The sequence below is a fragment of the Papio anubis genome, chromosome 1, assembly GCF_008728515.1.
Source record: "Papio anubis isolate 15944 chromosome 1, Panubis1.0, whole genome shotgun sequence".
NCBI classification, from domain to species: Eukaryota; Metazoa; Chordata; class Mammalia; order Primates; family Cercopithecidae; genus Papio; species Papio anubis.
Window position 1 is genome coordinate 127,751,272 of NC_044976.1, and position 11,395 is coordinate 127,762,666.

An 11,395-nucleotide genomic window follows, 5' to 3' on the forward strand; every position below is an offset into this window, starting at 1 on the left:
GCTGGGCTGAAGAAGACAACCCAGAACAACGAGGACCCGCTGCTCTTGAACCCTTAGGAACAGGATAAAACACAAGAACCATATGAAAGAATGGAAAATAACCAACATAACAGTCTACCACGTGCTAGATACTCTGCCAGAACTTTTACACAAATCATCTTATATAAGCAAATAAGATAGAGCTGAGTTGCTGTATGTATGTGCAAAGGAATGCTGAATAATATAAAGGTGTAGGGTTTGGTGATATTAACCAGCAAAGGCTTCCTTCAAGGAAATAAGAGTAATGGAGTTGGGAGAAGACAGAGAACACTGATATAAAGGTGTGCAAAGAGGGATGTGGGCCTGGGAATCAGGCTGGTCTATCTGAAGCAGGGTGACAGGGTACAGTAATGGGACCTACGATTATTGAGATATGGGCTAAACTGAAGAAAGAGGTCATGAATCCCAAGCTGGGGAGCTCGAGCTAGAAAGGAAAGACATTGTGGGTTTCTAGCAAAGGATCTGCCTTGGGATGAGCGCTTAGGCCCCTGATTTTTAACTAATGTTCTGTGTTTGTTCACTATGGTCCCACAGTCATGCCTGTCTGTCCTTAGTTGAGAATCAGCACAGGACTGAGGGTAATTCAAGCATGGGTATTCTAGTGGCAGCTGAGGAGAGTTTAGGACAATCTGGGGTCCCTGCCAAACCAAATGCCCTAATAACACTCACCATATGTTTGGCACCATGGAATTCACAAAATGCTTTTTTTTTTTTCTTTTTTAAGATGAAGTTTCGCTCTTGTTGCCCAGGCTGGAAAGCAACGGCAGGATCTCAGCTCACCGCAACCTCTGCCTCCCGGGTTCAAGCGATTCTCCTGCCTCAGCCTCCTGAGTAGCTGGGATTACAGGCATGCACTACCATGCCTGGCTAATTTTGTATTTTTAGTAGAGATGGGGTTTCTCCATGTTGGTCAGGCTGGTACAAATTATCCTGATCACACAGCTAGTTAGTCACTCAGCTGGGGCTCACTTAAAGTCCTATATTCTCTACATTAGGCAACTAGAATGGTTTCCACATAGATGGCCCTCCAGCCCTAGAGTTTGGTCGGCTATGTGGGAATGAATATGTATACAGCTGATTAATCAGGATCTATCAAATACATGCTAATCTCCTCAAACCATGACTCAACTTTCTAAGGGATCTCCCAGAACTGACTACCCACTTCTTTTTTTGTTGTTGTTTTTTGTTTGTTTGTTTGAGGCGGAGTCTTACTCTGTCACCCAGGCTAGAGTGCAGCCGTGCGATCTCAGCTCCCTGCAACCTCTGTCTCCCGGGTTCAAGTGATTCTCCTGCTTCAGCCTCCCGAGTAGTTGGGACTACAGGCGTGCACCAACACATCTGGCTAATTTTTGTATCTTTAGTAGAGACGGGGTTTCACCATGTTGGCCAGGCTGGTCTCATATGCCTCACCTCACGTAATCCACCCATCTCGGCCTCCCAAAGTGCTGGGATTACATGCGTGAGCCACCACACCAGGCCTCCTGTTTCTCTTAAAGAGCTGTATTGAAGAACTCTAAAACTATTTGGTAGAAATGGCCTAACCTAAGGGTCTTAGGAAAGTTAAGTATCCACTGTATTCAGTAAATTGCTAGGTACCAATGGCAGACAAAATGACTTTTACTGAAGATCCTATTCTATGACTAGCACTATCCTTCTTCCAGTCCACCAGTCTCATAAATTTGGGAATAAAATTTGATTCAGGGCAGGGCACGGTGGCTCACACCTGTAATCCTAGCACTGTGGGAGGTGGAGGCGGGCGGATCACCTGAGGTCAGGAGTTTGAGACTAGCCAGGCCAACATGGCGAAACCCCTTCTCTAATAAAAAACATAAAAAATTAGCCGGGCATGGGGTCAGGCACCTGTAATCCCAGCTACTCGGGAGACTGAGGCATGAGAATTGCTTGAACCTGGGAGGCAGGGGTTGCAGTGAGCCAAGATTGTGCCATTGCACTCCAGCCTGGGCAACCAGAGCGAAACTGTGTCTCATAAATAAATAAATAAGTTTGATTTGGCCTTAAAATACTGGTTAATTCTGCTACCAAAACGTCTTGGGAATCCTGCCACTCCTCTTTGTCCCCACCATAACCATTCTGATTCAGAAGCTCATTATCTTTTCCTAAGATTGCTAGTAAAACTCCTAGGCTTCCTAATCCCAAGCCCTCTTCTGCTCTATATATTAATGCCAGAATTCTCTCTTGAAACACTATTTTTATCACCGTAAAATACATAAACTTTCCCTGGCTCCTTTTCTACTACCACATACATAAAGTCTGAATCCCTTCATTCTCCCTACCCTACCCACCTTATCAATCTAATTTCTCTCTGCTCTACAATAATCTTAACACTTGGAGACCACACCATGTTGGTGCCACCCCAGACAGAACCTTGCTCATGTTGCTCCTCTAGTCTGAAATGGCCTCTTCTCTTTCTTCGACCTGAATAATTCCTAACTACTCTGCCTTTGACCATTCTCATTAGCACCAACCTTCTGCTCTTCTCTAAATGTACCTTTTGGTGTACATAACAATTCAGCAATTATGTACCATCTTTTTATTTTCTGTTGTTTTGTTAATAACATTTCCCAACAAGACTGTAGGCTTGAGGCTGGGCACGGTGGCTCATGCCTATAATCCCAGCACTTTGAGAGGCTGAAGTGGGCGGTTTACTTGAGGTCAGGAGTTCGAGACCATCCTGGCCAACATGGTGAAACCCCATCTCTACTAAAAATACAAAAAGTAGCCGGGTGTGGTGGCAGGTGTCTGTAATCCCAACTACTTGGGAGGCTGAGGCAGAGAATCGCTTGAACCCAAGAGGTGGAGGTTGCAGTGAGCCAAGATCACGCCACTGCACTCCAGCCTGGGTGACAGAGCAATACTCCGTCTCGAAAAAAAAAAAAAAAAGAACGTAAGCTCTATGTTCTCGTGTACTATCTCTCAGAACACTGAGAAGTGCACTGAGCACTAAACTGAGCCATGTGATAAATATTTCAAGTCCAACCAACCGTCAAGCGCCACAGATCACAGGTCATCACCAGGAGTGCTTCTAGATTGGTTCCCTACATGATTTGAGGCCAGGTTGTGACTGATGACTACAGATCCCATCACACCATTTTGTAGTGGCTGCTCCCAAATACTGGAGAGAAATGAGAAAGGGCTGGAAAGCAAGACTCTGAAATTACAAAGCCCCTTTCTCACACATTCATATCTTAGTTTGCTATTCTTTAAAATGAGGAGGAAAATCTCAAGGAGGTCAACAAAGGTAATAGAGGGATACTAGTGACTTTAAGTCCTATGCTGAAATCACAGTAGAAAGACAAAAAAATGGTTTTAAATCGTAGCAGAGGAAGTTTTGCATCCAGAGGGATTTCTAATTGTTGAACTCATGGAACCATCCTCCAGAGATCACTGAAAATGGGAGAGGCCCTTAACCTGTCTTTACTAGCTTAAGAGACACCCTATTTGGAGTCAGGAGGAAAGGGCAAGAGGATCCCTTCAAGTCCTGCCAGATTTTTGTGATTTTTCCCTGAAATCTGTCCAATTGTTTTAATACAATAAATTGGGGTATTCTTACAGACCTTAAGAACACCTTCTAGGCCTGGCATGGTGGCTCGCACCCATATCCTGGCACTTTGGGAGGCCGAGGTGGGCAGATCGCTTGAGTTCAGGAGTTTGAGACCAGTCTGGGCAACATGGTGAATGTCATAGCTACAAAAATTATCTAGGTGTGGTGGCACATGCCTGTAGTGCCAGCTACTCAGGAGGCTGAAGTTGGAGGACCACCTGAGCCTGGGGAGGTTAAGGCTGCAGTGAGCTGTGATCATGCCACTGCACGCCAGCCTGGGCGACAGAGTTAGACCCTGTCTCAAAAAACAAAAAACAAAACCACCTTCCAAATCCTATTCCAATTCTATTAGGGGCCATGGATTTCTCAGTTCCTCCCCATGTTTCCATGTCCCTGTACTTCTGTCTTCTCTCCCATTTGATCAGCCACCTTTGTTCTCTGTTCTTTTCAAACTTTCATTTTCACTGATTTTCAGGAAAGTCAGATACTGATTTCTGAAAAACCATTTGGCCCACTGAAAGGACACAAAGCATTCTGGTTTCAGAGGCTCAAAGAATGTAATAGCTAAAAGGAATCAAATCTTAGAGGCTGGCTAGCCTAATTCCCTCATTTTTCCAGATAAGAAAACTGAGGTCCAGGGCAGGTAAGCACCTTTGCAAGGTCATTCGCCCAGTTGCTAACAAAGCTGGCTCCAACATCCACGTCTACTAACTCAGATGCTGTGTTCTTTCCTCAGAACTCCAAACCTCCTTTCAGAAAAGATCTAACATGACTTTTTATGAAGTTACCCTTTTTTGTTTTTGAGACCAGGATCAGCAACTTCTTCAGTCCTGTTTACCCCATGGGCCAAAAGAGTGATCTTGCATGCCACTAGCAGGTGTATGCTTGGGTCTTTTATCAGTACAGTGATTGACAAAAGAAGGAAGAACACAATCCACAGCAAAAAGAGTTTCCAAGCCACATGATGTATCTTTGAATTAAGTTTAAAAAATAATAAACCAATAAAATTAATTTTTAAAGGCAATGCCACTCTGAAGAGGTGAAATAGATTCAGTCAATATAGATTAAAATAACTCCTCTTATGTTTACAGAACTCAACAGTTAACAAAGCATTTTCACAAACATCAGAGTATCAGAACTTTAAAGCAGCAAGAAACACTATACAAACTAAACTCCATTCCACAGAGGCTGTGAGCTTCCAGAACTCCTTTACCTTTATACTAACTTGGGGATTAGCTATGTGCCATTCGCAAAATATTTTTATTTTTGATGAACTCGTATTGTCATTTAATTTTTCTTATTTCTTGTCTACTAAAAAAGCTAAACAAACACATTAACAAAAGGGTTCTCTTTCAGAAATGTTTTTGAGTATCCGAAGTTAAGCTTAGTCTGCTCCTTCTCATAATGGTGATTAATCGCCAAATGTTTCAGCTGCAAATCCATTGTGCCTCTCATCTCACACCCCCAGATGGGAACAAGGGTACATTTTGGAAAAGACTCAGCATTTCAGGGGACTTACCATGCGTAGCTCTGGATCCCTGTCACCAATCTGGGAGGCCAACCTTCTAATCTAGGTAGAAACTCAGCTAAATGTCTGGGGACTTCTTGGTCCCAGGGGTCAATAAAGACCAGAAGCCAAGGTGCAAAGAGACCCCTGACAGGGCACAGTTGCTGGGTCTGGATTTATTTTGAATTAGGAAAGTCATATGCTTTTAAGACAAGGAATGGCCAGAGATCACAGAACAAACCCTTTCTATCCCCATCACTGACAGACATTTAAGGTGAGCCAAGGTAGATGAAGTCTCTCTCATTCATCAGAGTTCCTGGGAAGGAGATTCAGTAACCCTTCTCTTCTCACATTCTTCTAGTACCCTAACTATTGGAAAAATATTCCTTCCTCCTGACCCCATGCACTTCTACAACAATAAAGCCAGTTCACTCTGCTTAAATTCTTCAAAACGATATAAAGATTTCAGTCACCTTTAATTTGTTTTGGGCTACTTAGCTCAGAAAGTTGGGCACGAAGCTAAATCAAATCTGTGAATTTACCATCTATAATTTATATAGAGTTTACAGTTTAGAAAACAATTTGAAATACATTATCTTGTTTGATTTGCTCCTTTCAATAGGCCTGTGAGAGAGATGAAATAAACATTATAATCCTCAAAGGACACACCATCTAAAAATGTTTGAGAACTGGATTGTACTTTATAGAAATGAACTACTACTGCTTTACATGAGGAAGCCAGAGGAGGCATGTGACTTCCCCAAGGTCACATAGTTAAGGGGAAAGCCAGGACTCAAACCACAAACTCTTGGCTTAAAGTACTTTGGTTTGATCCTCACATGAACTTTGGGCAGAGGAAAGATGTTTCATGGGTGCAAACCCCTAACCCACCCGTCCATCTCAAAAACATGTGCTATGGGGAAACCAGGCTAACAGATATAGATGGCTTAGCAAAATTCATGATCACTCCTGTAAAAATAATTCAGTATCATTATCTCTGTTAAAAATAGCAAACACAGGCCGGGCGCGGTGGCTCAAGCCTGTAATCCCAGCACTTTGGGAGGCCGAGACGGGCGGATCACGAGGTCAGGAGATCGAGACCATCCTGGCTAACATGGTGAAACCCCGTCTCTACTAAAAAATACAAAAAACTAGCCGGGCGCGGTGGCGGGCGCCTGTAGTCCCAGCTACTCGGAAGGCTGAGGCAGGAGAATGGCGTGAACCCGGGAGGCGGAGCTTGCAGTGAGCAGAGATCCGGCCACTGCACTCCAGCCTGGGCGGCAGAGCGAGACTCCGTCTCAAAAAAAAAAAAAAAATAGCAAACACATTTTTAGAAACTCTTGAAAGGAATATATATTAATGGGCAGTAAGTTGCTCATGGACAAAAACTGAAAGGGACATGAACAGCTACACTTTAGCCCATCTTTCAGTAATAACTGATTAACACTGAAAGATAAAGATTAGTTGCAAACACTTTATGCCTTCTATGGACCCAGGAGTCACTCTTGAACAGGGTGCTGCAGGAGATTAAAGAATGCCAAGTAAATATTCCAAAGTTTTCTTACTCTCAGCAACAATCTCTTTCCAAATACATGGTCCTTTATTATGTCACTGATTTTCTAGAAAATACACATCACCTAGGAAACCTTCTCTAACTGACCACATTTGACTACATTTGAAATTAACACGTGAATATTGAAACAACCTGAAATGAAAGAATTTATACTTGCTGATCTTTTCATTCACTCTAACTAACATTCATTTGTCAAACTTTTCTTGAGTACTCACCTCATGCAAGACACTAAGCTAGGCAAACAGGATATCATACAGGCAAACCAAACTGTCCCTGCTTGTGAGGAGCTTACAGTCTGGTGTTGCTTTCTGTGGTCTTCAGGAGTCTTATATGTTTCCCAGTCCCCCAGTTGCATGCGCTCTCTGTGAGCAAAAACTGTACACCTTAATTTTCTAAAACTCTCTTACAGCACCTTACGCTAGGCTCTCTACACAGCAAACTGATAAACTGAAAGAATACTAGACTCCATAATCTGCAGCATTTTATTCCTTTCAGTGTGATTGAAGACTGTAAATTATTTAAAATCCATAGAGTCTTGAGGCTGATGTTGTCCAAAGTTCCAATCGAATAAGCCTACAGCTAAGGGGGTAAGATTCAATGCAGCTAGCTGGGGATGTCTGAAGGGGATCTGAGTCCTACCACTCTTAATGGGGAAGAGGATCAGGCAGGGTGGAGGTGAGGAATACCCTTACCCTGCAAAGTTGCACTGTCTCATAGGAGAAAATAGTACTTTAACTATAGGACTTACAGGTATGAGCCCCAAGACTGAACCCCCAAGGCAGGAGCCCCAAGACAGAAAAGTAGAAGGGAAGACCTTGACTGCTGATGGGCACTTTACCCTACTGCCAAAGAGAAAGAAGAAAACGGTGCCCCACACATTCTATAGGACGAGTATAGAAGCCTAGTTAGACACGATGGGGCAATGAAAGAGCCAGATTCAGACTCAGAAGACCTGTGTTTGAGTCTTTGAGTCCAGATTCTGCCACTAGCCAGGCAAGATGGCACTGGGCAAGCCAGGTAGCCTCGGAGCCTCAGTTTCCCCTTCTGTGAAACGTGAATAATAACCTCTGATGCTTTTGTCTACCACATAGAACCACTGTGAGATTCAAATGAGATATGTTCTACAAAAGCACTTAGGAAACAAACTGTAATGTGCTGGGCAAATCCTGAGATTTTGATCTATGAGGATATCCAAACCCCCAGGAGTGTCTCACATTAATCCAGGAACTCTCACCACCTCCTCCTTCTTGCACCTCCCCAAAACTTGGGTTCTCATCTTCTCAAATCCCTGCATTTACCAGAAAGAGTTCACCATCCAAATCTTAAAAAGGCAAGTGCACTAATTCTCAAACTCCAAGAGGATGAAAAGGGAAAAAGGGCAGCCATGTAAACCATTCCAATTCCTCACCTTGACACGCCTCAGTTCTCCCTTTCCAAGGGTCAAACTGCAGAGGGGCCAAAAGAAAGGGGGAGGGAGGTCTGAACTGGCCATATATCCTTTGTGGCTGTCTGCCTCCTCTTCTCCACTGCCAAGTCAGTTCCCATCTAGGGATTGCTGAACTAATCTAAATGGGACTCTGAGGCAATACAGAGATTAGTGCTTGGGAGAGAGAGATTATATGCATTTTAGGCCACATTCCACAGCCAAAAGGAAATTATTATTAGCATGGATAACCAAAGGTGGACTGGGCATGGAGGGAGCAATTGCTCCCTTGCAAATATTCTTCCCTATCTCTCCAATAATATTTTTTCCAGGCCCTGTCCTTTCATTTGCTTGTTCAGTCCTTCAACCACCCATCTATCCAATTAGAATGTGTGCAGTGCCCACAAAACACACCCCCCAGCAAGGTTCTCATGGGGAGAAGGGTTGAGGAGGGGTAGGGGAGGGAAGGAAAAGACAGACACCTTACAAAGTTGTACCAATCATTTGCAGGCAAGAATTGCAACAACACTGTAACATTACCAGTGATAGAGGTGGCTGGGCAGACTCTTGGGGGAAGGGGTGTCATGTGTTCAGACTCTGAGGGCCAGTGCTGCTGCTCAGCAGGCCTACGAGCCCAAAACAATTTCTTCTGGCTCCAGGCAGAGGGAAGGCCCATTTTGCAGAGTCAAGCTTATTAAGAAGAGCTTGGAAGATTAAACCTAGAGCATCGGCCGGTTGGCAGGTCTCAATTTAAACTCTAAGCTTGGAGGAGAGGAAATTCTAATGTGACCTATGCATTTTGGGGCCATGTCAGCTACTGGTAAAAATCCAGACCTGCATGGGTGCAAAGGATGTTTCTGTCCCATCATTCAGGCCAAGAACATCCTCTTCATTTCTAGAAATGGGATCCACCCTGTCCCCAAGCCCCACCATTCCATACCAACCAGCCTGGTGGAGGCCCACGCCCCTGCCAGGGCCCTTCTCCCAGCAGCTCCAACACCTAAAGCCAATCCCCCTAGTGCACCCCTAGGAGCTCACAAGACTGGCTTGTGCCCACTTGAGCTGGCAAGTTGGGGGGACTCAAATTCAGCCTCCACCCTGGCAAAAGTCAAAAGCCACTGGAAACACATCCTCCTCCTTCCCCTCTCCTGGCTTCACTGTTTATTGCTTATATTCAAAAGACGCTGAATTAAGAGCTGTGTTTTTTTAACATAGACACACAGAAAGCACATAACCACACAGGTTGACGGTCCCCAGAGACTAATGCTCCTAGTCCCAATTCCCAAAGCCCACCTAGACCCTTATTTTCAACCATTTATTAAAATGCAACACCACCCCTCCCAATCTTTTAGTCAATGTTGAAAAATCAAATCATTAGCAAACCTACCTGTCTATACTCTGGGGTAACCTTACACTCATGGTTTCTCGGTGTCTCCACGGTTCCAGAATCCTGTAGCTTTGGTGTGTTGATCAGGATTGAATCGCTTGCAATTTTTGAGCAAGGTGAGAGGAGGGCCTCCCAACTTGAAGACTGAATCCTTTCTCCTCCAGCTCTCAGGACCCTGGTAACTGATGCTCCACTCTACTTCTACCAGTGAACATGATTTCCTTTCTCAGCCCCTCTTCCCCTCCCCAGCTTTAAAAAAAAAAAAAAAGAAAAGAAAAAAAAAAGGAAAAGAGGAAAAACTATGACCTTCTCAGAAACCAAAAACCCAGCCACAAACCTCCTCAAGGTTAGCACTATGGGCTAAAAAAAATGAATCACAGAAAAATGTGCCTTCAAAATATCACTGTTAACTGCAAAATACAGATAAAACCATCCTTTAAATCCAGTTTTCTCAGCTGTCCTTCTGTTGGCAAGAGACCCTCTAGCTCAAAGGGGGAAAATAATTTTCTAGTCTCCAATGCTTAATATGACAACAGCAAATATCTTTGAGGAAAGGAAAAAAAAGGATTAATAAATCCGAAATGGCACTTGGAAAAAATCTTCCAGCTGATTTGCACAGTAAAAAAATAAATAAAACCATACAATAGTATGTACACAACAGCACTCCTTCCAAGTCCAGTGCAACCCTGGGAACCAAAATTTATGGACTTCCTTAAAAAAAAAAAAAAGAAAAAGAAAAGCTTTTACATTAAATGTTTTGAAATTCTTAAATGAGCCAATTGCACCAAAAAAAAAAAAAAAAAAAAAAAAAAATTCAAAGAACACCTGAAATGCAATGCTTTTTACCTTTAAGATGGTAGTAATGATTAACAAACCAGAGATAATCTCTGAAAATATTCTCTCCTTTTCTTTTTCCTTTAAACTTGCAGGTTCCTCCACCTACCCCAGCCTGATTCTCAGACCCAGCCTACGTTCGGCCTTTTTCTGAAAGACAATTTCCTGAGTTAGTTCTGCTGTTGGGCTCCTCCACATCCAAGCTCCGAAATTTTCTCTTGCCTCAGCCTCCATGAAACGGAGATTTCGCTTCCTCCCGTTCCCCCTTTTCTCTCCCTCTCTATCGCCCGGCCAGAAAGACGGCTCCCTTATTCGGATTATGATTGTGGATTTGAGTTCGAGGTGGGTTTTTCCTTCACACCAGCCTCCTGGAAAATCCGATCGCCTGTTTCCTCTCGGCCTCTCCTTGCCTCCCTTTCCGCCCCTCGCCTAATCTCGCAGGCAGGAGCCCGCCGTGCCTCGCGCAGGACGCCTGGCCGGGCCTCCGGCTACCGGCGCCGCTCGCCCCGCGCCCGACCGCCGTGTTCCGGCCTTCGCGGCCGCTCGGGACGCCAGGCTCCGCGCACCGGGAAGGCGGCGGCGGCTGCGGCAGGCCGGCACGAGCGGGCGTCCGACTGCCGGCGTCGCGGCCGCGCTCGCCTCCTTCCGGGCCCCTTCCCCCTCGGCTCGCCGCTCGCTCGGGCGCAGGCCCGGCCGGCCGCCCCCTTCCCTCCCTCCTTCTTCCCTGTGAGCCTTTCTCCTTCCCTCGCTCCCGCGGGGCGGGGCCGCAGGCTCCTCCTCCTCGCGGCGCTGCCCGCCGCCCGCCGGCCTTTCCCCTCACGCCGCGGCGGCCGGGAGCGGGGGCGGGAAGCTGACCGCCCTTCCCTGCCTCGGTTCCCGCGGCCGCGACTCCCGCCGACCCACCCGCCCCTGTCCTGGCCTCCCTGCGCGCCCTGCCCCCCACAACCCCTCGCCGTCGTTCCTCGGCCGGTCCCCTCCGCGGCCCCTCAGTCGCCAGCCCTGCCCCTCGGCGCGGCCTAGCGGGTTCCAGTCTCTGCCGGATCCCCGGCCCGGCCCGCGGGCGACCCCGG

The 11,395-nt window shown here is 45.7% G+C and overlaps 1 protein-coding gene across 15 annotated transcripts in view; it reads right to left on the reverse strand.

Annotated features, from left to right (window-relative positions):
• Positions 1-10,936, reverse strand: part of ARHGEF11 (Rho guanine nucleotide exchange factor 11) — a 109,559-nt gene extending 98,623 nt beyond the window's left edge. For 12 of the 15 annotated variants that reach the window (XM_031654014.1, XM_031654001.1, XM_031653991.1 and 9 more), the window contains exon 1: positions 9,492-10,864. Coding sequence is in view for 13 of the 15 variants with exons in the window: in XM_031653991.1 (XP_031509851.1) it covers positions 9,492-9,523 (32 nt within the window). In the remaining 2 variants the exon portion in view is untranslated. Of the gene's footprint in view, positions 1-9,491 lie in introns of all 15 variants that reach the window. The other 3 variants (XM_031654011.1, XM_031653997.1, XM_031653988.1) reach the window with 2 other exon arrangements.
• Positions 10,937-11,395: the final 459 nt, after the last annotated feature.